At 41.2% G+C, this 25,983-nt stretch overlaps 1 protein-coding gene across 1 annotated transcript; it reads right to left on the reverse strand.

Annotated features, from left to right (window-relative positions):
- Positions 1 to 24,767, reverse strand: TXNDC5 (thioredoxin domain containing 5). Its single transcript, XM_069809057.1, has 10 exons — positions 24,487 to 24,767; positions 19,288 to 19,437; positions 16,412 to 16,517; positions 15,043 to 15,139; positions 12,569 to 12,684; positions 10,230 to 10,316; positions 7,112 to 7,252; positions 4,129 to 4,211; positions 741 to 870; positions 1 to 144 (listed from the first exon to the last, which is right to left on the reverse strand). Exons 1-10 carry the CDS (start codon positions 24,702 to 24,704, stop codon positions 22 to 24), a joined length of 1,251 nt encoding a protein of 416 aa, XP_069665158.1. The 5' UTR covers positions 24,705 to 24,767; the 3' UTR covers positions 1 to 21.
- Positions 24,768 to 25,983: the final 1,216 nt, after the last annotated feature.

Raw genomic sequence — 25,983 nt, forward strand, 5'->3', positions numbered from 1 at the left:
GACGGAGCATCCAGACTTTTATTACAATTCATCCCTTGCCTGACGCAAGACAAAGCTATGCAGTGATTCAAGGTCTCGCGTTCCATTGTGTTCGCTGACTTTCTTTCCACCTCGGAAAAGCAGAAGTGTAGGATAACCACGTACCTTCAAAAGACACACACACACACAAAAAAAGAAACACATTACTAATGTCCAGACTCACTAGTAGCCTTCACTTGTATCTACCTGACTCTGAAAAGCCACCACACCCCTCTAAAACAATAAGCCATTTTAATTTAAAAAAAAACAACAAAACAAACCCAAACACCACACCAGATGGCCAACCTGCAATTTCTGAACATTTGTAAGTGAATGGGATAATACATGTTCCTCTAGGCTCTTGGAATGGTAGCTCCGGCTCTGTCTTTGGTTGTCTGCCTACTGGCACCAAAAGACTTTTTTTTTCTGGGAACAGAACTTTGCACAAGACCGCTTTGGTGCTTTCACAGAGGGAGGCTTCTTATATTAGAGAATTCTTCAGCTTTATCTAATAATGAGAATGACCGAGTCTGAACAAACAGTCCAAGAAAGAAACGGTGTCACCAGGAGCTGTTCTGAACTACCTCTTTTTTGGCTAACAAAGAACACAGCTGCACTGTCACCAGGCACCCAGAATGTGGCAGCCGGCTCGGCTGCACACTAGAACCTCTAACATTTGGTACACAATACTATCCCATTTATTTCACATCTTTCACACTTACAGAAAATCTGTTGCAGACGTTACGTTCCACAGTGCAGTCTACTTCTGCTATTTTGACATCAGTCAAACCTGGAAATTGCTCTTTGGCAAGGTTCTCCCAAGTTGGAGCCAAGTTCTTACAGTGACCACACCTAGAAACAAAAAAGAGAGAGATTTGTTTAGCAGATATACCTTCCAGTTTATCTCTACTGTCTTGCTGCAATAGCTGTAAGTTTAACTAGCTGCCTTTCCTATCCCCTAATGATTTGGCCCTCCAACTCCCTTGCACTATTATGTCAGTAAATTAGCTAAGAAAACAAGTGATTTTATGTAAGTTAAGCACTAAAGTAGTTTCTGGCCTTCATTAGTCTTGTCTGGAATGGTATGGTGGATGTTGGTGCATTAATATTTTACCCTACAGAGGAATATGAAGCCAAATAAAGATGAGCACAGACAATATTTAAATGGAAAAAAAAAAAAAGATTGCTTAGAAACAAACATGTTTTAAGTAAGGCACAGAATGTCTGTAGTACAAATTAAGTTTTCAGGTAGCATATGCCAGTTATGCTAAAGCTACATAGCCTGAGTTTAATTATTTAAATGAGATTTTAATTTCCCTATTAAATTTCTTCCAGTTCCTAATGGCCTCCTTGACTAATGTACATCACCCAGTGCTGGAAACTCAATTTTAATAGAGGCATTTGTCAACACAGATTCTGTTTTTATGAAACACTCCAGTAATTTAATGCACTTTTTCACTGAAGGTGCTTTGAAGAAGTTTTTTGACCACTACCACTGTACTTTCAGGTAGATCCACAATGGAATTGTTTGATAGTCAATAAGCTTCACTTAGCAGATGGGGAAAAAAAAAAAAAAAACTTGTATCAGGCCCTATTCCGATTTGCTTTAAATAGAGAATCATTCCAGTTATATCATCAAAAACACCGAAAAGACTACTTCTATTTTATTCCCTTATGTCTCTACAGTAACATGAGCATGTGGTCCAGAGAGTACGCACAATGAAACACTAGTATCAGGAGAGAAAATGATACTGTAAAATGGCAGGAACTATAGTAAAGTATTAATTTTGGTTTTATTTTGAACTTGGCTAAGCCAAGTTCATAACTTGAACTTCTTACTGCCTTCAAGAAGAATTCCCAAAGCACTTTAGACTTTAAAGCTGCATTGCTCATTCTATTCTAACCCAGCTGCACCTTAATTGGGTTATTAAAACAGCGCCGTAATTGCCTCGAGGCTGGATCAGGGCATTTACAAAAATAATGAAAGATGTCTCAGCAAAAGTTTTCTTAATGCAAGCCAGTGTATATTTAAACCACCTTGTTAATACACAGTGACAGTATAAAAGCATTTCTGACCGTGCACAGAAACTACTAGAAGAGGATGATTTTATGCTTACTATGCAAGTTAACATTAATATTTATCCAAAACTAACTGAAAGACAGAACTAGCGAACAACATAATAGTGTTTGCCGAGCCCTACATAAATTAATCCACTTGGAAGAGAAAAAGGTCATTTATATGCAGAGCACTAAAACTGTATACATAAGCCTGACTTTCAGAGATAAAACTAGGATACCAGCTACATAAATATAGGAAGTATTTTCCTAAACGGTGGCTTTCTGAACATTGCAGCCAGGGAGCGCACACTGGTTTAAGAACTTGACTCTCTGCATCCTGAATCACAATTTCTCAGCCTGCCATCCAAGACTGATCATATCTGTGAGATCCAGCAACACCCCATTAGAATCTCAAGAGATAAGGAGATGGTTAAAGTGCAGTATTATTAAGAAAAGTTAATTAAAAAGGGAGCATTTCTTTATCTCAAATTTTTCCAGAAGTTTCTTAGATAATGAACTCCTACATATGCCAACAAGCCCTGGGTTCAGAAATCAGACTAGAAGCTGCTTTGTGCACAAGTGTAAACTGAATTTACCAGCCAGTTCTGCTGGTGGTGCAGTGGCAGCACAGGCACAGATTCAATCTCAGTCCCTCACAGTGTACAAAGAGGATAAAGGGAGCAAAGAAAGAGCAGTAAACGTGAAGGGGTGTGTGTATGGGCAGGGTATTTCTTAACACAGTGGTGGCAGATGCTTGCCTACATCCAAAAGCAGATCTTTCAGACATAAGAGAGCATAGAAGTGTCTCTCAAGCAGCAAACCACAGTGCAGTAAAAAGGGTGACAACACTGGAAAATACTGCATCATTGAGATTACATAAAACAAAACTTTCCCTGGTACTTCTTGCCTACAGTAAGAAACACATTCATGCCCACTGTCAAAGTTAAGCTGCAATACTTTGATACTCCTGAGCACATTTAAATATGGGTTGCCTTTGCTTGTGTTGCTTTGTAATGGTGACCTTTTACCACTCCAAACAAAAGATCTTTTTATATTTTATATACTGCATTAATGGGATGGCTAGTGATGAAATCAGAGATGTGTTCTCCTTCACACAGTGAAATACAGCTTAATTTTAATCTCTCCCCCTACACTAGGCTTCCTTCTATTGGCTAAGAGACTGGGCAATGGATGAGAAATGGCATGCAAGTTTCATTAAATTCAATCCAGGCACAAATAAGATGAAGTCTATAAACCAGAGAGAGAGAAACTTAAAACTTCCTTTTGGTCTCAGAAAGCAAACAGTAAGAAAAGAGGGAAAATACTTGTTCTATGAGTTTGTAATACTGAGGTCTTACCCCAGCTTGGGTCCCAGGCTCTGCTGGATATGCCAGGAATGGCAGATGCCAGATAGGACATTACTTCCCTGGCCACCCCCCATGCTTTCCACTGGGTGTCTACACCTACACCATCTGCATTGGACATTTCTACCTTGGGTGACTGTAAGGACATATTACATGGAACATACTCTTAAGAACATGTCAATTTTGTCACTTGTGCAAATTAGTTTTTTGTCAGTTATTTGAAGACTAACGGCCAATTACCCATAGCTCTACAGTCTGTACCAATTCCCAGGTGCTCAAATGCAGCTTCCAAGTGAGGTTGGTTGTGGCAAGAAAGGGCCCAAAGGCCAGCATACTCTCCTTTCTCAACACTGGTGATACACTCCCCTCACCTTACCCTAATCAAGGGATAGGAGCACGCTAAGCCTGCAAAGAAAGCTTCACTCTCCTTGTTCTGCAGCATTACATGGAGGCTGACACGGTAAAGCTTCTCTGTCAGACTTTCCACAGAGAGGCACCCCAAGAAAGCTAAAACAGATTGAGCTTTTTTGCTGTAACTCTTGCCGGCATACGCACTCTTCAGTTAATTCATATTTTAGATCCAGACAACAAATACAGTACTAACAAAACTCAAAGACGTACAGCAACTAATGCACTGACAGCTTAGACAAGCAATAATCCTGAACAACAACAGGTGCGAACTTCTTACCATGGAGCGTAGAATTTAATAAACGTGATCCCCCTAGCAATGGTTGCATCAAAGTCTTTTTCAGAGAGAGCGAGCACTGCAGCCTGTTGGGGGGGGGGGGGGGGGCGGGGAGAAAAAGAACAGAGTCAAAACTTTTTGTATATATAAGCCAAATGAGCTTTTACCTACCTGAAAGGGAAACTCAAACTAGAAAAGATAATATTATTGATAATATAAGCAGGCGTAGCAGCAGCACACCTCACTTCTTTTACCCCTCAGCTACTTTCCCCCCTTAGAGAGATGTAGAGAAGCGCGTATTTCACGCTGAATCTCATCCATAATTGAAGAAACAAAACATCTCTATTTTCAGGGGATTTAACTGCATCCAAATTTTTAGTTGGCGCGGGGGGTGTGTGTGTGTGTGTAAGGAATCACCTTCATTTAATATACTGTCATACAAATGTTTCAAGGAACATTGTTGCAAGGAACTGAGAGGAGTTGGCTTAAAGCACATAATGGCCATCCGAGAGTTTAATGAGGTATTCAAGGCATCCTAGTGATGTCTTGACAGCTGTGCTCCCTCTGCTATATCCCTGCATTGTGCACACAGAAAAAACTGTTACCAGAAACACGTATTTGGCTGTTGAGAGGACATCACCACACCACACTCGCATGGACACCAGGAAGAATTTTTACTCCTGATAACATCAGGAGCAATGGCATGGGAGTAATGGGAGTATAGCACATTGCTTACAGACAGGCTCATATGAGAGCACAGAACCGTAACAAACTTCATTTTTTGTGTGAGACCCTTAAGGGTGGGAGGGATTAAAAATAAATAAATAATTCTCATGCCCATAAAAGCTTCAAATTCAAATGAAAGAAAAACAAGAGCGCAACTGACAGTATTACCAATCTACTTTAAACCCAGTAGTTTTATGAAGAGAAGCCAAAAAGAAACTTGAAATTACAAATTATCCAGTACCTTTAAATGTTTCTGTAAATAATTGTTAGTTCATGAAATCAAGTTATTTCATTAAGTTGAAGAGTTATTACCACTAAAGAATTATTTAGAAACTAGAAACTATACTTTCTAATTATTGAATAATTACAAATAATTAAATGAAGAAAAAATGAGCAGTAAATACATATTCTTCTATTCTGAATTTCCTAAATGGGTATCTAAGACAGATGTCCCAAACATAATTTACAATCTAAGATACCAAATCTGAAAACCCCATAAATAACATCTTCCCCGTAATCCACACAGTAAAACAAATTTCAAAGATCTGTAGATTACTATCAGAATGACAATGTGAACTATATAACCACAAAAATAAGTTTAATATCAGATATCTCGGTTTCTTAAGAAAAAACATTTTATGCAATCACATAATCTGAGCATCTCCTGGTGACTCTATCTCAATCCATCTGGATCATTATTGAGTAATTTTAGCGATGTCTGGCAGGAGACAAGTCTCACAGACATAAAAGTACAGCTTCTGTGAAAGGGCTGGCAAGTACTTGGCCCATGTAAGACATGCGGGAATCCACGTAGGGGCTCAACACTGGGACACAAATTTGGAGTCGGAACTCACTGCTTTTGCTGCCTGTGGTACCAGCTGTGGGCTGCTGATGGCAAATGCAGTCGGTGTTTGCTGGCTACACGGGCTAGCTCCTTGCTTCAAAATTCATAAAAACAAAACCAGAACCAACGTGTCTGAAGATCAGCGACCAAGAAATGGTAGCATCCAAAGCTGTGATGTAAAGTTGCAAAGACGAGTCCTACACTGTGTCTGCTATTGGCAAAAAAAATCCCCCCACAATACTTTCCTGTTTGTATGTGTACTGGTGCATGCAAGGCATAAGTGGGAATTTGTATCACATGTGGTTTGTGTTATTTCTATAAAAATAGAAAGACAACTAATTACTTTCTGCATTGTACCAACAACAGCTTGTTAGGATCTTCCAAATACAAGGTCAATTTAAAAAAAAAAATAAATTGAGGGGTATGAAAATTGCAAATCTATGTTGTCTATAACATTTGGTAAGCCAGTTTATGCAAGATAAGTAATGCTGCTGGAAAAGTCAACTGGGAAAGGTAATATTCTCCTGTGAGAAGCTGCATATAAACTGTATTTATATTAATAATGTTGATGCTTTTTGATTACATAAGTTCATTCTACATCACAAGGGAGTATAAGTCACCATCCCTTATTTTCCAGGCAGAAGTCTGTTTTCCACATTTCATGAAAAAGTATGCTTGAAAACCATCCCTAATTTCTCAACCTCACCAATTTTACATTCAGCTACAAGAAAAATGGCAGATAAAATGCCAAAATAATTTAAAAAGACAGAAAACTAAATGCCATGAAGTACAACTATGCAAAGGTGATAAAGTTATTCCTGCCAGTTCCTTGGCAATGTTCATAACCCATGCAGCTCCTACAACCAGGATTGGAATAAGCCTCCAAACTCGAGGAGTTTTCTTGTCACAGGACACGTTACCTTGCCACATTTAGATCAGTCTTCATAATCTTTGCTCGTTTGTTGTTTCTGCAGATACTATGTCAGTATAGGACCCTGGCTTTTTTTAGGGGCTTAGCAGCATGCACCATCCTCCTGGGTTCAAGTGAGAATCTTGCAATAAACATTCATCTCCATAGTGATGAAATATGCTGTCATACAGACCAAGGTGCCAGCAGTTCCACAGACCAAAAAAGACCACATTTATGCCACTCTAGCTAAACAACTTATTGAAACCATAAAAAAGGAGCCAGATTTTTTTTTTCCTTCTCTAATTTATCAGGTTAGTAAAAGTATCACCAGGATTTATGGTCTGATTCCACTCATTAATTACTAAAAAAATAACCAGGAAAGTATTTGGTACAGTTTACATCTAGAAATTGTCAAGCTATCAGAGAGAAACACATGGAAGACTCAGACAGGCTGCTGAAACAGTTTTAATGCTTTCAACATCACTGCAGAATGCAGGAGCACTTACCTCAACACGGGTGGGTTCTGTGGGTGGCTGTGGGGCTTCGGCGGGTTTATCTGATGGTGGCTCTTTCCCAGAGCTCTGTAGTTGGGAATCCACATACTCCTTTAAGGAATCGAAGTCCCTCTTCCCTTTGTACTGGTCACCCTACAATTATCAGATAGTTTGCGCAACTGTGTATATGCAATTAATCTAGCAAATAAATAATTACCAGAAAAGCACAAGATTCCCAAGTGTAAGCATATTCATAATAAATCTATTTAATTTATCTAAATATTATCTAGTCATTAAACCTCTCCATGGCATTCCATTCACTCCACATCTTCAGGATTTGCCATAGATTGTTCTGTACCAAAACGGAACAATCTAAAATTTCCTTGAAATGAAAGGTATTTTAGAAACATAGAAGTAAGTTTTAGAAACTTTTCCACTTTGACCTTCATCTCTCACTCTAGTCAGCTTTTCCAAGGTTTTATTTTTTTGAACCTAAAGCTACTGCAAGGAACAATAAAGTACCCATCGCTCTTTGGTGGTGGTCTCTGTTACCACGAGAGCTCTCTCCAGTGCTTTGACAGGGCTGAAAGGCTTGACTTGCATGTCATGTAACTACATGGTCACTCCTCTGGCCCACACACTTGTCACATATCCTCAGAAAACCCAAACAGTAAGGCAACGCACCTAAGTTCACCTGGGAGCAAGAGACAACAGCTGCCTGCTGTGGGGCAGGCATTTCCAATGGCACCACTCTCACCAAAGTTAAGTCACATTTTTGAACCTGCACATAAAGCCCTCAACCAGCCAGATCTTCAAGAGCCAGTTTGCCTTAGACACTTCCCCCTATCTCAGGTACTTTCACAACTCTAGAGGATAAGAAATCAGAGCACCTCTGAGCAGTTTCTAGTCTCAAATCCACTGTTGGCCACCTCCAAACTGGCTCTTGCATGATTGCCCTTAGTGCTCTCTGCAAAAATTAGTACTAATTTCTCTGTTGAAAAGACAGATCATCTCTTCAAGACACTACATACCCATTTTGGATAGAATTCTTGAGTTTCAGTCCCATGAGGTGTGGGCTACCAGATGTATCTCCTCTCACAGATGAGGAATACTCTTCAAGAAACAGCATACAATCTTACATACGTTGGAAGGAAGAACAGACACCTCTTCAACTATTTCCTATATCTCTGGAACACTTTCTACACATTTTCCTTCTTTTGTCATTGATAATGTTACTTGTAACTATAGCCAGTTTCCCCACACTGGGTCTAAATCACAAAGGAATTAATCTAAGATGATGCAAGAAGCCTGTACCTGCTTGCTTGTATCCATTTCAGCAGGGCAGGGTCAGTGCCCATTCATTCCTCCCAGGGTTTCTGCTGCATCTAACCAAGAGGGATGGTGTGATGCCAGACTTCAGTTATGACAAAGGGGATGATGGTATTATGGACAACAAGGCTGGATGACTGAAGCAGTTCTCCTCCTCCTCCCCTCCCCTTACTGAACAGTGTAATAGCAACCAAAGAGATTTTCAGGAATTTCTGGGTCAGATTACTGGAAAGTTGTTGGGGTTGTATTGTGGGTTTTTTTTAAATATATTGTACCAGCCCACAAAGTAACATGCTATTCTGGTGGCAGTATACCACCAGGGAATACCACACTGCCAATGGAGAAAAGCCAGTTTGATGTTAACAGAAATACATTGTTCAGACTAATGGCTGAGATTCAGCTTTACCAAATACAACAGCAGTGATCTGACTTTTTCTTTCACCACACTCTTGATTCAAATAACTCCAAGCACCTCAAACTTCAATAATTACAAAGGGTCAAAAAAACCCAACTGATCTGGCTTGTCAAGAAAAGCCACAGCTAACTTTTCTAGATCAAGATGGTATGGTTGTGGCAAGTTATCTTGCCATCTGTAGATATCTGAAAAATAAAAATAAAGCAGGTAGGGAACCATTCCGAAGAGACAGCAGAACACTTCCCATTCTTCAGACTCATGCCATAGAGAGACAAAATTTATTTAACTGAAAACACCTCTAACCTTGGACATGCTACCATGTTTAACTTGAGCACTCCCTCAGCTTCCAGTTCTGCTTCTGACATGTGCCAGGCACTGCTCCTCGAGCAGTAACAATGCCGTGTATTCCCTGTGTGAATCAGGTTGGGATTCAAAAATGCAGATGCTGCTTCATTTAAACTCCCTGGAGTGTCTGATCTTATAGGGGTGCTTATACCAAACCTCACATACACTGGTATGTACTTACGGCCACTTTCTCTTTAGAGCAGCACCAAACTGCCACAAGCAACAGCTGCTAAACTGGACTGAGTAGCAAAACTTTCATCTCTGATACCATAGATGTTCAAAAAGGAATGCAAGATGAATGGGACAAAAAACCAAAACCCCCCAAAACTTAGTGGGTAAGAGCTGAAAGAGAAGTCCTGGGTTCTCTGCTTGCAGACCTATTTTTAATATCCATTTAATACATTTAATTTATCTTGAAAGTGTGAAACATATGATAAGTAACACTACTATTTATGTTTATTTGCTGCTGTTCATGTATGTGGTATTTATAAATATTTTGCTTCCCCATAACTTCAGAATATTGTAATTCTTTGAATTGCTATGAGGAGAAATGTCAGCTGGGCCCACAGAACTCTCTCTCACAGTGTCATATGAAGCGTGCAGATTTACAAGCAAAATGTGCATCACTCAGACATCACTCAACAGATAGGCACCACTCAGATGGGAACTTTCTGATACACATTGTGAAAATTACATACTTTATTATTTCTATTTCATCTATGTTTTTGTGTTTCATAGGAGGTAAAGTACTAAGATAAAGTAAACCCAGAATTCTCTCACAGTAGCATAACTGGAGATACTGCTAACAGATTTATGAACATCATACCAGTTATTTGCAGAGCACAAACAGCAAAAAATTCTAACTTTTCTCTGTGGACAAAGTATACCTCTTCTAGTATCTGACTGAACCTCCAACATCTTTTCTCTCACAAGCAGACTTTTGTATATGCCCACTTGATCTCTTTTTCCCAGGATGTAAGCATAGTCCAAATATTATTCAGAAAAAAATGGTCTGATCTTTTGCTGAGCTTGCAGACTCACCTTTTCACCATTCCTAAACCAGAGGAGTGTGGGATAGCCACGAACTTGGGTTTCAGAGCAGACTTCGTAATGCTGGGTACAGTCGACCTACATTTTGAAAAAAAAAAAAACCAAAACCAAACCATTCAGCGCATAAAATAAATATACAACAAGCATCATAGCCTCCCTTATGTTTAAGATCTCAGAAAAATACAGGAACAAGCAATACATGGCTTGGTAAAACTTGGTACCAACTACTATCTTGAGAGTGATTATGTCTGCCTTCCAAACAGTGGTTTGGTTGTATAATTGGGAGGCTATGTGTGTGTTTTGATTTTTTGGGGGGGGGGGGGGGGGAGGGGGGGAGGAGGGAGGTAGAGATAGAGGGAAGTAGTAACAGTTACAAAGAACAATGAAGACATAATTAAATATTCCAATTAAAAAGTACTTGGTATTCTCAGTGAATAAAATCACTGCATGGACAGTAAGACACAAAATGCTAATATGAGAGAACTTTAAAGTGAAGATATATTGGCTCATCCATTTTTTAAAAGACTACTCTTTAAAGACTTCAGAAGACATGTCAACAGCTAGCAAGTTAACTTTACTCCAAGGGAAGTTCCCAGTGCATAGCACCATTCAATTCTAATATGTCATAAACCAATCTAAAGTTATCAGTTTATAATCTTTTTTGAAGCAGAAAAAAAAGATAACTTAGGCATTGGAGTATTTGCTCAACACAGCACTTGGATTTTGAATTTTACATTAGAAACACTTTGCTCCAGATCACTGAAGATCAATTCTAAAGATTAAACAGCGTCCTGCCAGTAGGTATCATTGCTGTTAAGATGCTATTCCCCCAGATTACATGAAGGTCATGGTTCAACCTTCTTAGAAACAGTTGTGTTTCCTGTTTACTTAGACTTACAATCTTAGGCAAGACATGTTTCAAATAGTTTCACAAGGTATACAGTTATACAAAATTGACTAGGCATCAAGACAAATCTTAGTGGCTTTATTAAATAGCAACTATCAGTATTAGTAACTGCGAACGCAACTGAATAAAACAGAAATTTTGGAAATTTTTTCGTTATTCTTCTCTGGGTATCAGAGAATGGTAACTTCAAGAAGACGCTTAAGCTAACCAAAGATTTTATCAGACAGCAAGCAAGGTTCTCAAAAAGTAAAACAGCAGATGCAACATTTGGTACAGACAGCATGGAAGAAGCAATAGCCTCCAGTATTTTATTCTCAGAGGGAATCTACTTTTATATCTACCAGGTCTCAAAATTATATATATATATATGTCTTCTCTGAAGTTCAACTATGCTGACCTGCTCTGTACATCTATGGCATACCTGAATAAGCAGATTTTAAAAAGCATTAAAAATAAAAGTAATTAAAAAACAAAAAAAGAAGTTAAGCTCATCACCCCTAGTAACAGCTGAAAGTGCTATGAAGGCAGAGGCAGGGGAGATGGCTGGGGTTTTGCCCCTCTGCAGAACTGACAACACTGTTAATTGTTATGCAGTCTTTCAGATCAGCGGAACCACTCAGAAAGCTTAAGGACATGGAAGCTGAGCCTGGTCAGTTTTCCACCATTGGCAAATACAGAGGGATTCACATCATGAGCCACCTGTGGACTTAGGTATGGGTCAGCAAATAAAGCCAGTAACTGCAATTGCCAGACCACCTCCATACCTCTGCACAGAAGTCAATCCACGTACAAGTAACAAGCTCCCATGGTAAATACACCACAGAACCTGGTTATCAACCCTAAGGGAAATAGTAAAGCAGGACAAGATATCAGTTTTTAAGGTGGAAGACCCCCTGAAACCTTTAGAAAGTTCTATGGGGGTAAAGAGGGAAAAAAACCCCAAACAAACAACAATAAAAAATGAACCAAGAAATAATTCATCATAAGGAGCCCTGTAGGTCTAAAGCTTGCTAAGGTATCCAATGCTGCAAAGAGCAAATTAGAAGTCACTTTCCCACTCAAAATAAATACTGAAGTCTATCAATTTCTGACAACGGGGAAGCATAGTAAAAAACAAATCTCAAAATATTATTCCCTGCATCTGAAGTATTAGGCTTATTCCCAGCTCCCTCTGAAACACAGGGAGCTCCCTGTGTTTCTAACAAGTCCTTGCTTAAAATGAGGGAGTCCTGTCAACTGTGGATGTGTGAGGAAAAAAAAATAACCATCCCAAAATTAAAATAGAAACTATGACTATAAAAGGATTTAAGAGATGACAAACAAAAAAATTGTTATTTGCAAATCACAGCACAAAAAGCATGATACTTGGCTGAAACACCCATTCACACAAAACACATTTTCAGACTAAGAGCATTTCACCTACCTTGCCAATCTTGACAGTTTCCGAATGCTCAAAGGCTTGAGCCAGCTGTTCCCAGGTTGGGGCCAAAGCCTTGCAATGACCACACCAAGGGGCAAAGAATTTGATAAAGTGATTACCTTTTAAGTCAAAAGGAAAAAAAAAAGGTTTAACTCATTTGGAATTAATTTGGCTGCAATTAAAGACTAGGTACTAATCTCAGACTGCAAATTTATCATGGTATTTCCTGAGTTAAAGATAGGAAACACTGTGAATCAAAGGCCAGGACAGAATACTTCAGCAATTAGGTTTTCAATACTGTATGCAGTCCCACAGTGTTGCCAATTTCCCTGAAAATCCAAACAGCTTCACAACCTCAAGCCAACAAGTGGGATATTAAAACTGATATTTTTAACCTCACCATTTGCTACAATGTCTAATTCTACCATGTCAATCACTTCCCCTATTACAGAGTAGAAAGAACCACCAAGGAACATGCATTTATAACAGCATAAATGAAAGTAAGCATTAGACTTCAACTTAAACATTTCTTAGGAAACACCACTACATTAAGTCCATGCACTACCTAAACAATTCTGTTTAGCTTTCCATTCTCCTTTTTCTGCCCTGATCTTTGTATTTTCATGTCAGCTATTCAGAAATAGCTGCCTTTAGTAGATTTTTTTCAGTATTTTATAGAGAGGAGAGTCTCTCTACTATCTCCTACTAATGTTTAGTTTAAAAGTATCATCTTAATTGCAGAGTACCAGAATATGCAATTTCCTTCAATTAAGATTACTATTAATTCAAGATGCTGCATGCTTTTGCACACATCAAGGCAAGGCTCTGTTAATATGAAATAAAAATGAATTTAATTAAAAGAAGTAAAAAAATAAAATCAAATTAATTTGAAGGAAATGCCAGCAACTGGAAAAAAAAGCTCTTTTTAACAGAATTATTCATAATCCTTTGAAGACTGCTTTGGGGCTAATATTACTAGAATTCATTTCTAGTTTGAGGGCTTGTTCACAAAAGGAGGTCAGAGGAAAGACGTCACAAAATAACTAGGAAATGTAAACAGCAGTAGTAGCATATTCTAACTTGCCTGGTCTGCATGTAGAAGAGTTTCAAAGTGACTCACATGCTTTGCTTTGGTTAAGTAAACTGCAAACTGAAATTTCTCATGAATGAATAAGAACATCTAGTCAAAATCAGCTATTCTATACCACATACTCTGATATACTCTCCTCCCCGACAGAAAAAAAAATAAAATTCTTTTTGCCCTAGAGCACCAAAAAGGTAAAGGGAGATGTTTTAAGAACAAAAGTCAACCTTCCAGCTGGAACTGCTAAGCCTCCTTCTAAATTTAAGCACTGAACTTCTTGTAACTGAAGTCAAGAGAGGACAACAGCTTTACAGATGATCATAAACCTGCTCAACCATTGGATATGACCAGGAGAATGTCTCCTCTATGAATGCCAACGGACACATAATGAAAAATTACAATAAAAATATTAAAACATTTACACATACACTAAACTTAACTATCTTCTCAGACTGTGGAGTTGTTTGATGCTTAGCATCTCCCTGAGAGCTTAGAGAAGAATCCATGAAGAATTTTTATGTAATTCTGTGTTAAGCCACACATGCTGGGAAGTTTTAAGTTAGCTGCACAAAATGCTTTTCCACCTGAAAATATTTCTAATCTGTCAATGGTTACTTCAAGAAGCTCTAGTATCTGCCTCACTGGTGGTATCACATGGGCACAGACAGTTAATTTAATCTGGCCTTTGTTTTTAGGAAAACAGACAGAGATGGTAGGATCATTTGTTGTTACGGCAGCGCCAAGCTTCTATTGTAAGATTTTGCTCATTCTCTAAAAAAACTCCACCCTGGGGGGATGAAATTTCCCATGTTAGGTATCACTCCTGGCATTAATTTTAAAGCTTCCAGACAAAATATTTTTAAAAATGGCCAAATAGGTGAATTGTTTTGCCCACATTAAATTCTGGAGAAAGGAAGCTAAACAATATCAAAATAAGGGGCCAGACTGGAGTGGGACAGGGGCAGTAAGGAGGAAGCAGGTGGATTATACTTATTCAGAAGAGCAGTCTGGGAGTAAGAACAAGCAGCACCTAGGGAAAGAGGAAACGCGACTTGCAAAAATGCAAAGTGGCAAGGCTATGACTGAACAAGGAACTCAGGGAAAGAGAGAGTTTAGTTGAGCAGGTCCCACTAGCTTCTTCCATGTGATTACAGGCCTTAATTTTACTGCCTACTGAGTGGAGTGCTGTTCTTAAACTTCCTCATGGTATGCAATATGTAATTAGAAACTACTGCATTTTTACACAGTCTGTAGTTTCATCCTCTTTCACTAGGTGTTACTGAAAAATAAAAGTGGGAAGGAGGTACCTTGAAATCTAACACTTCTGTTGCAGACTTCCCACTACAGATGTCTCTGTAAGCAAGTATCTCTTGCTTGTGAAAAAAACAGTTACCTTCTGCTATGTGCATCTTGAAATTGTCTGCTGAGAGTTCATACATTCCCTGCTTAGGTTCAGGGGTTTTTGGTGGTTCCACATCAGATTCTGGATCCTATTCATGAGAAAAATTAACTTTTATTTGTCTTGCACAGTAAATACACAATAATAGATTCCTGTCATCACACCATTCTGTGTGTAAACTCTGTGCTCTGAAATTTTAAATTCCTAAAGCAACGTCCTTAATTAGCTTGATTTAGGTATCTAATGTTTCCTAACAAAAAACTACTTGAAAGCAAAATGTGAAAAAAGACTACCACACAGAAAACAGCTATCACAGTCATTGGAATAATAGAGCCTTTCACCGTGCTGTAGTATAGTCACAGAACACAAGGCACATCACCATATATTAATACACTTAGATTACACAACAGTTCCTCCATAGCATCATGCATTAGCCACACCTGCCATTGCACCAGTTTCAGTAGTCTTTGGGCTATTTAAAAATAGCTAGCGAAAAAGCTATTTTCTGCTCCCCTAATGCCGGAAAGGGCGACCTAATGGCTCCATGAAGGCAGCAATAAGGTGAAAAGAGCAAACACTTTATAGGTATAACTTGCAGAAAACCCATTGGCAGTTCAGCAATAGCAAGTGACTACTTTCTAGATCCTAGGCTCAGAGCTGGAAAGAATTTTTTTAAAAACCTCAAAGGAAATTTCTTAAAATAGTTTAGCATTTAATGTTTAATTATTAAAAATACCATGTTTGTTTAAATATAATCACGTCCTAACTGTGGTTCAGCAACCACTAAAGCTTTATCATGATTAGAAACAGTAATCACAAATTTAATTTTAGGCAAGGCTTGGCTACTATATGTAAGTGCTACCCCTAAACTCAAGCGTTTTCCTAGTGATGGTATTAGCTTAACTTACCTAACCGATTATTTTAAACCCTCTCTTTAGGCTGCAACATTATCAGATAATAACTGAGCTAAAGATGACATCCATGTTTTAAGAGGTAATTAAGCCCAACATAAATGCAATTTATAACGTATTACAGCTATATTGCTGTTCTTATTCTAGAAACATTATAGCCTACAGCTGTCAACTGAATTGACACTAAGAATTGTATCTTAAAATGTCAAAATGCTAAACATTAAAAACTGCATTATGTACCATCGTTTTAAATACAGGAAACAAAGGGCAGGTCACAGGATGACAGTTTTAATTACTATTCTGACTTACATGGAAGCTGTTCCATATTGTTATTGCTACCTGACTCCTGACTTTTATTCTCAGGAGCAGATTTCCTCCTGGAAAATGAAGCCTAACCTACAGAAATGACAAATAAGCAAGTCTGCAGAAGGGAATATTTCCTTTTCACTTACGGGTGGTTCCTCATTTAGTTTCTCCAACATCCAGTTTTCCAGGGCTTGGAAGTCCCTAGGGCCTTGGTATTTCAGAGGTTCTTGTCCTGGTTTAAGCAGCTTTAGGCTAAAGGATCAAAATGTAGAAGAGAGTGAGGCAAAAATTTTCACACAGGGAACATTCTCAGAAAGCTAACACGCTTTGCTAATCCACAGCAATGCAGCTCAGGCTGCAGTAACAGCTCTCTCGACTATCAACATCAGCATCAGGCATCTCGCTGAACTTAAAGGGTCATGGCTAGAACTTAGAACACTTTTTCATTCCCATGTAAGCTTTTAAAGGAGATTTGAAAAACAGCACAAAGAAATACCATGTTAAAAATCAACATAGCCTAATATTACTTTGATCAATAAGCAAAAGCAAATAAAACATTGCAGCGTTCAGTTCACAGGTTAATCATTCATTATGCCTATGAATCCTATTTCAGTTTGTCAAAAAGCATCAATTTGTTTTGTTCACCCCTCTCCATAACCAAAGGAAAAATATCCAATGCTTATTTTCCCAGGAATTTCTTTCTCACATTTTGTTCCCTGACTGCTCTTGGAATGTAGGACTTTTCATGTGGTATTAAACTGATTAAAAACACGCTGAAACAAGTCAATAGGACAAGGAGATAAGTGACTGCTTATAGGGATTCAAGACTTCACGATTATAACATTTAGTAATTGCTATAAAACTTTTCCATAAGCTACCTAAAGCTTTTACTCTCAAATATTTAAGTTAAAGTTGGAAACATATTTGGTAAAGGGGCAATATCAACTTCTGAACTAGTCTTATTTTTTAAAGCAAATCATAGTTTCAATTACTACTGTCATCTAGCCCTCAGTTCCCCTTGCTGAGCTGTCACTTCGTACTGCTTTTTCTTTTTCTTGAAATGTTTTTCTCTCTTCTTGTTCCACAGTTTGAAAAAATGCACATGAAAATGTTGAAAAACCACACAATGCAAATACATTCAAAAGAGATAGAAGCTCCCACTGCCTTTTCTATTTAAGGTATTCTTGAATGTTCCTTGTGATGATAATAGTCAAAACTTTTTTTGGGGGGAGGAGAGGGGGAGGCAACTTCGTAATAAGAAGGAAACAACAAAAATGAAATAGAACAACATCTAAAATGCACCTCATGGCAATACTTTTGAAGAGTAACTAGAAAAAAAAAGAAGATAGCTTAAAGAGCCAGCTACACCTTTATTTTCTTCAGATGAGTGTAAGTTTTCTCCAGTTCAGTTAAGAGAGTATTTTGCAGCACCAAATAATCCTGAGACAACTATACTAACAAGCACAGGGACCTGCTCAGCCAGTATTACCCTCAGGGGGATGGAAAGGGAATGCAGCCTTTCCTTTGATGGGTGTTTGGAAAAGCAGTGCAGGGACCAGCACATCCTGGACTTGCGACAATCCCTCTGTGCCTGAGGAAGCTGTGAAATTTCCCTTGCTGGAGGTTTTTAAAAACAGGCTAGTTAAAAACTGACTCAGACAGGAAGAGAATTGATATAATGAATTCCCCTTTATCTCTATATTTCTATAACTAGCAGATGACTGTCATCTTATTTATACTTTTCAAGTGGATGAAAGCGAGCACTAACTATTCCTAGATATTCAATGACCTTAAAGAGGAGTGGGGAAGAAAAAGGAGCAATTACACATCCATTCATTTTTTTCTTATTCAAAATCCCTGCCACTCTTTTCTATTTTACAGGGAACAGCACCACAATATAATCGATGCAAATATGCAAAGACAACCAATGTTCACTTTTGGAGATATTAAAATAGAGTTGTAATATTCATTGTTTCTTGGTCTTTCTAGTTGAACTAAACCACAAACTGCCCTTAAGGACAATTCCTATTTCAACAAGGACTTTGCTATTTATAACTTTCAACTTCTACTCAGTCACACTCATCTGCGTCAAAGCGGGCGCAGCCAGGAGCATATGTCAAGTTCAGGCTGTTGCTGGGGTCAGCAGTAACGCTAGGCAAAGTGAGCAAAGGAGAGGAAACTGCAAAATACATGCTGTGGAAGGGCTACAGATGATTACATTCTCCACTTATCCCCACTAAGATGAGTAATTAGTAAAGTAGTTGAAATGATCCCATCCATTTTTGCAAGAAGCTTTAAAAAAAGACACAAGTGGAAAAAAATCCCTTTGCTCCTTTTTGGGTGTTTTTCTAACCCAAAAGCCAGATCCAGGCTGACCTCTCATAGATACTCTAGATCATGGTCTGCATACTAAAGCTGAGGTAGCAAGGCATACATCCTTTATAACAGGCTAAGTTTAACAACCTTAAACTACAAATTAATTTCTCCTAGATCAATATAAGCAAAATTACCTAGAAAAAGTCTGTACAACATCAGCACTGCTATGCTAAGTGATACTATTACTTTATCATTTTATGAGCACCAAGTTCACTCAAAAATTTAAGAGATCACCTAGACATTAATTATGAATGGTGCAGTGTACTGACAAACTTGTGACAAGTTATTTTTAAAAGTACCGTTACCAGAGACCAGTTCTATCATGCATATCACAGCTGTATAATGTACTGTTGCTTGAGAAAGATGTACCCTCAGAGAAAAGTAAAGGACAATTCTGGACTTCATTTAAACACAGCCATCTTCCAAGACATAAAACAGTTTCTTTAAAAACAATAAAAGAGTAAGAGTAGTATGTATCACATGACACTTGGCAACATGGTAAAACGGCTTACAATGAACATATGAGGTCCAAAGGGCTACAAAGAAACCCACGAAAAAATATAGCTCAGAAGTTAGCTTCAACAAATTGGCAGAGGTTCACGGAAAACTAAAAAAGAAATAGGAGCAGACATCCTTTTATACTTACGTAGGGTATCCTCGGACGCCAAATTCAGAGCACAGTGGAGTATCTGTAGTACAATCCACTTTAACGACATAGACCTGTGGGTTTTCCATGTTGTTGTATTTATCTCCCAAATCATTCCAAGTTGGCTGGAGACGCTGACAATGTCCACACCTACAACAGAAGGAACAAGATATTTGCTTAATAATTGCTCACATTTAGAGGGGAATGAATCTATGGAAAAGTCATATGCAGAGTGGTCAGAGATTTTGATAAATTTAAAAATAGTTAAGTCAGAAATCTTCCATACTTGAGCACTGTTACACTAAGCAACAGTGAATACTATGAAGCATCGTAGGACGCTGCAAACATATCTCATGTAAAAATCATCGAGATGAGCACTTCTTGCTACTATCCTTTTACGTTACAAAGCCTACTGAACGCCCCCTGAACTTTGTGAGGATATTAAGAAAAGCACTCTCAGTCTTCCAGCTTTCTAGAAAAATCCTGCAAGGCTGCCTAGCTTGCTTTCCACTCTAACATTTCAAAATACCATATATTTTAGCAGAAGTAAGAAGATAACAGTTTCTAGCCTCTTTCTAAGGCCACTTGTGCTTGTGTGTGTCACAGACACTGTAACTCAGAAGTCATAAAACACATCAGGACTGATTTCTGAACAGGGTTTCTCTAAAGCCTCCCCTACCATGCTTTGCCCCAGCAGCACAGCATCAACTAATTATATCTGCATATACACAGAAGACTGGCCTCATACAGTTGCTATAACAGCAGCTCCCCGGAAGCAGAAAATGGCTAATATTCTTCTCACGGTTTTCCTAGTCTTTCAAGTCATTACAGCAATACACTATTCCTGTAACTACGATGAAAAATTTTAAGGAATGGATTTTCATTTCTCTCTAATAGCTGCTTTTGCCAACCCTCCAAGACATCTAAAAATACATAATTGGATTAACAGAAAATATTCTCAACCTAACAGTATGAAGGCTGTTATTGCCCTAGGCATGACCTAGACAGTCTACTTTGTAAGTAACAATTAAAACACCATTAGGACTTCGCAGAAAGTTGCTGCCATTTAAAACAGTTTCACTTATACAACTGATTTTGAGTCCACTTGTAGAAAAGCTGCATGGATTCACACCTTTCTGGGTATCCTGGTATCATTAAGGCAAATACAATAACCTTGAGATTTACTTTAAGATAAAGAATGTCTTCTGACCTTAATAAGGTCCTGTTAGGCACAGTGGGTCACACATATTCCCACTATGTGGGGGAATACAACCTCCCATATGATCTTATTCTGAATCGTCATGGTGAAGGGATACAATGTGTTATTACTAAAATCAAATATTTCTTAAGTATTTAACTTCAGACTGAAGTCCCTCCATAGTCAACTCTTTCATGGAGCTTGAATTAAGAGGAGGATTTTGGATTCCCTGGTCCCTTCCCTTAGCAGTTGCAGGGGTTTTAAACATCGAATGAATACTGACTGGCGTTAAAGAACAGAGCATGGAAAACTAGGTAAGGCAATCTCAAGTAATTAACCTGCTGTTTTTTAAGCGCAGAACAGAGCTGCCTTGTCCATATTTAACACCATGATCCCTGCTATATACAAAGTTACCCTTTCCTTTCCTTCTTCAGATTATGAGCTAAAATTGAAAATAAAGCAGGAAAAATGCTCATACCTGAATTGGTAATCAAGTAGTTAGTCCTGGTTTTAAAAAAAATTCAGTGTTACATAGAAGGAGATACAAGACAAAACAGCCCCCTAAACACTTTTTCTGAAATTCATAAGGTGTAGCTGCAGAATATATAAAACCAGAGAAGTCATAAATAAAGAGAACAAGACCATGCAACATCACATGGCTGCCTTAGCCCCAGGTACCTACACAGTCGTTCATTGCTACCACTCCACATTACACCAGTGGGGCTGGAGGAGCAGCCAGTTCTACCACTGGGGACAGTGGGGTCCTGGGCATCAGTGAGGAGTCCTGCTCTTCCTTCCCTACAGGGGCTAGTGTGGTGCAAACATTCATAATCTCTGTTTACAAACATAAACAAAGATCCAAAAGAGACTAACAAGGCCATAGGAAAGATCCACCTTTCTGAAAAAAACAAACCAAAACCCTCCTTCTTGTACACCACTAACATCAGGAGGTGTGGGTGAAAGGACGTTATTTGTAAGAGTTTGCAGATAGGTTGCCCATTTTAACTCTGAGCAACCGTGTGCCACAAGCACTCGTGGCTGGAGATTATTTTGCTGTGGCAGTATCTATAGACTACCAGGCTGCTCTACCTCAAGCTGACAGGTCAGTGCTCCTCCCATAGTGTCAGCGCTTCCCATCTGGAAAACTGGATGGCGGACTTCCTGGGCCATGACAAGAAGGGATGTAAAGGTACATAAGGACCATATATGTCAAAACTGCAGTTACTGATAAGCCCTGTGCAGTCAGTGAGGAACGCGGACATTTCTGGAGGCCACCAGTAGAGCTTGAGCTCTGTAGCTAGCAAGGGCAGCACCACAGCAAGATACAGCACGAATCATTACTCAATTAAAAACGTAGGTAGACTGTGGGATAGACAGGTATAACAGTACAAGCAGCACAGGACCAGTCTCACTCTAGACAAAACAATCCGGCTGAGGTAAAATCCAGTCAACAGAGTTCAATCCAACAGCAGCGAACTCTAGTGATCAAGTCTGCTTCAGCTCCTTGGACTTCCCGGGGTTTACCAAGAGACGACGTATGTTGAAAAGTCCTGTAATGGTCAAAATAACACAATGAAACTACTCATTTGAGATTCCTTCCAATTAAGGAACCAGGGGGAACCTCTTTTCTCTGTAGACACACAGCTGGCACGGCCAACATCTTAAGAATATCTAGTGCCGCCAAGAGAGTAACCTGCTCATGGTCAAGCGTAGCTACCAAGGGGGACAGCCTGATGATCAAAAACCTTAAACATGTGGTGGCAAATGACTTGGAATGCTCTCTTTCTGGAATAGCCTGCAATATTTGAAACAAATGCGGACCTGGTGTACCACTGCTGTTTGGGAGGGAGGCCCTCAGCAACATTTGTTTCAAGAACCCAGAAGAGTTACAGCAGCTCTGTCTAGCCCAACTCTTACTGGTAGCACTGACAATGGAACATTAGCAGCATCCATAGCAATCTGAAAGACAACCCTAGCTGAACATGGGGTTGTTTGCTAGGCTTCTCCCTTGTAAATTCAGGGAGCAGTGTCAAAATGCATTGTTCTGTGAGAGGCATGAGGATATTAGCACATTAACATCACCTAGGAATAGGGCAAGAGGCTCTAATCAGACTCCAGGGCTGCCACATTGCCGCCTGTTCCCACTGACGATAAAAGCACTGGTATGTCTAAGCACCCCTCTCGAACACTTGGATATTCCCGTTGTCCTTCTCTTCCTCTTGGATCCAAAACCTGGCCCTGTTGCAGCCTGTCAGTAGCCAGGAGTCCAGAGCAAGGGCCCTGAAGCCAAGACCCAGAGATCTGGAGGAGGCTTGCTAAGGGCGAGAACGTCCAGAGAAGCTGCAACAAGTCTGGGAAATGATGCAGCTCCCTTGTGCTCAAGTTGGGCAAAGATTCTCAGCCCTCCCAAGGGCACAGCGTGGTCCAAGTTTGCAAGGCCAGCGCTCTCTCTGTTGCGCGCTGAGGACATACACAGCATGGGCTGGACTCTGCAACAGCCCCTTTGGCACAGGGTCTCCTATGAAGACTGTGCCAAGATAAAAACTCATCTGGTTTTAGGGATGCCTGTGAAACAGTCAGTCAAAGCTTGGACAGACACAGGTATTATCACCTGAAAATGGGACAGAGCAGAAGCACTCCTGCCCTGCACAGGCATTTCTGAGGCCTTGCAGCTCTCTCAGGCAAACGTCCTTCACCAGCAAGTTAGGCGTCCTCCGCTTTTGTGATCTTCAGAGAACAAAGGCAGGCATCTGCTCTTTCAAGCTTTTGCTTAACATTTTCATATGGCATAAACAAGTTGATGTTAATAACAAAAAAAGTAGTAGTTCCTCAGTTTTGAAAGGAAATCCTTTTCTGCTGTTGATTTCAAAGAGTGTCATGACTCACATATGCCTAAATGGCACCATGTACCAACGGATAACCTAGGATCAAAACATAACGTCTGCATATTGTTCCCTTAACTTTGTTTTACCTAAATTTAAGAAAACTCGGGAGGAAAAAACCCAAACAAACATAAACCCACCCACCCAACCCTAACAACAAAACTCCCAATAACCTCTACTGGATATCATTCAGTCAGATAAAGAAGGGTAGGGGAAGAGACGAAGGAAAGAGAAGAATATGAACAACCACTAGAAAGGCCCAGAGATGAGCAGCACTGTCCTCCTGACAGCTGTAACATCCAGCAAAGCCCTGTTCTCCCATCCTTCTCAACCATTCTTGTGTCAAACGTACCAGTCCAGGACAAAAGCCCAGTAGGTCTCTTGCAAATCTGAGAACTCTCCAGCTCGGCTACCTGCGGCCTCAGCGACACAGTGCTATCGTTACACCGCTTTCACTGCCAATTTATCTTTAGATTTCGTGATTGCAGAGAGAACATAACTTCTGCAATGAAAGTATTTGTGAGACCGGGGGGGCACAAGGTAAGCGACGGTCACCAGATCGCACCCACTGCCACACACGGAGGCCACGCGCTCTTGGGTCTCTTTGAGGAACGAGGTGAAGCGGCGTCCGGGGAGGGACAGGGAGAGCCGCCGGGGACCGGGGCCGGCTCCAGCCCAGCAGAACCCGGGCCTGACCCAGCTTGCCTGCCCACTGCCCGGCGGAGCAGCGACTTCACCCGCAGGCCCCACGCGGGGCGTGGGGGCACCGCCGGGAGCCCACGGGGCCGCTTCGGGTGCCGCTGCGGGCCCTCGGGGCAGGGGGCGGCCTCGCTGAAGCCCCCCACAGGGCCGGCACGGCCGCGGAGGCCCGGGCCAGGCACACGCGAGGCTCCGGCTCCGGCTTCCCCAGCCCGGCGCTCCGCAGCCCCCGGATGCCGTGTAACGCGTGTCGTCCGCCCCCCCCCCCCCCCGCCGCCGGGGAAGGCGCCCGGCCCGGCCCCCCGAGGCCTCCCCCGCCGCCCGGCCCGGCCCGGCCGCCTCCCGCCGCCACGTCAACGTGGAAGAAGGCGGGCGGGAGGGCGCCGGGCCGGGCCGGGCCCCGCCGCTCCGGATACCCACCACGGGGCGAAGAACATGACGAAGTGGGGGGCGGCGGCGGCGCCGTGCCGCAGCATCTCGGCGCTGTAGAGGTGCCGCCCGTGCGGGTCCGCCTCCGCCGAGCCCGCGGCCGGGCCCGGCTCCGGCTCAGCCCGCCCCGGCCGGCCGCAGAGGACGGGGCCGAGCACGGCCAAGGAGAGGAGGCGCCACCAGGCCGGGCCGGAGCGGAGCGCAGCCATGGCAGCACCGAGAGAGCGAACGGACGAAGCCCCGGGCGGCTGCTGCTGCCGCCGCCGCCTCCCGCCCCTCCCCGCTCCGCCCCCCCCCGGCTGCCGGCCGCCTCCCCCCGGCGGGCAGCGGGCCCTCGGGCACCCCTACACACACACACAGACACCGGCACAACCCCCCCACGCCACCGCACACGCTCCCTGCACCGCTCCTTTCTGGAAATAAATGGGTTTTTAAAGAAAATTTAAGTAATTTTATATATATATACTCTCATTTGTATGTAACATCTAACATTATATACTAATTATATATAAATTTATATTTAAAATTCACAGTTATAATAGTTTTTATACTTTTCTATACACACACACCCCGTGATGAAGCTTTTCTTCAAGTACCTCTATGAAAAAAAAGGCAAGCGGCGTGCTACCAGCCCAGTTAACAACAGTGCTGTGCCTCGGGGAGAAAGCCCTGCTGCCCACCCAGGTCCTCCCCACCAGCGCCCGTGCCCAGCCGGGAGCAGGTCTCCGTCCCTCGGCTCTCCTGCCCCGCGCTTCTCGCCCGCTTCTGAGGGAAGGGGACGGGTGTTGGCACTACTGGGGGATGCTCAAGTCACAGCAGTAGAACAATAACCAGTAAATACTAATAGTAGTAGTAGCGAATAATACTAAAAGATAATCAGTACGAGATAGCTGCAAGCTGATATAGCACGGGAGAGGGGTTTGTATTTCTATAATTGCTCCAATTTTAATTAATTTCAGTTTAGGTTTTAACTGCAAGTCCCTGGGTTTGGGATAGCAAAGTGGGTAAAAATCAGTGGCTCACCTAGTTTAACAGGAAAGTGCATTTTGGTGAAAACATCAGGCGACTAAATAAGTCGGCACGCACACGCAGACACAGGCACACGAGGCTGGCCTTTGTCCCTCACACATCCACCTCTGCAGAGATCGGTGCTCATGTAACATCGGGCTTACGCCCAGCAAGATGGGCTCGGCCTGGCACCGTTCCTCTCTCTGACATGCCGCTGCTTGCAGTCAAGTGCACTAATGCATCCAGACAGGTAGAGTTCACTTCATTCTGTGTCTTCCAGACTCCTCCTTCCCCACATCATCCCTGAACGCTTCCCTCTAACGCTACCTCTTCCGCAGGACTAACGCCAGGAAGGAGCTTGCTACACCACCCGCGTACGTGTCGTGCAACACCCATCTCGTAGCCTGGGCCGGTTTCCACTTAAGAGCCAGTCCTGGCTCTGGTCACTCAGCTCGCTTTTATGCTACAGCATCTTTGCAA

This window comes from Haliaeetus albicilla, chromosome 21, assembly GCF_947461875.1.
Source record: "Haliaeetus albicilla chromosome 21, bHalAlb1.1, whole genome shotgun sequence".
NCBI classification, from domain to species: Eukaryota; Metazoa; Chordata; class Aves; order Accipitriformes; family Accipitridae; genus Haliaeetus; species Haliaeetus albicilla.

Bases quoted from the DNA above. Each gene is read 5' to 3' on its own strand.
- TXNDC5 (XM_069809057.1), bottom strand. From the start codon at position 24,704: ATGGCTGCGCTCCGCTCCGGCCCGGCCTGGTGGCGCCTCCTCTCCTTG. The intron at 19,438-24,486 runs GTGGGTATCCGG...CTTCTGTTGTAG, and splicing joins GTCATGTTCTTCGCCCCGTG to GTGTGGACATTGTCAGCGTC. The intron at 7,253-10,229 runs GTGAGTCTGCAA...TGATAATTGTAG, and splicing joins GGTTTAGGAATGGTGAAAAG to GGTGACCAGTACAAAGGGAA.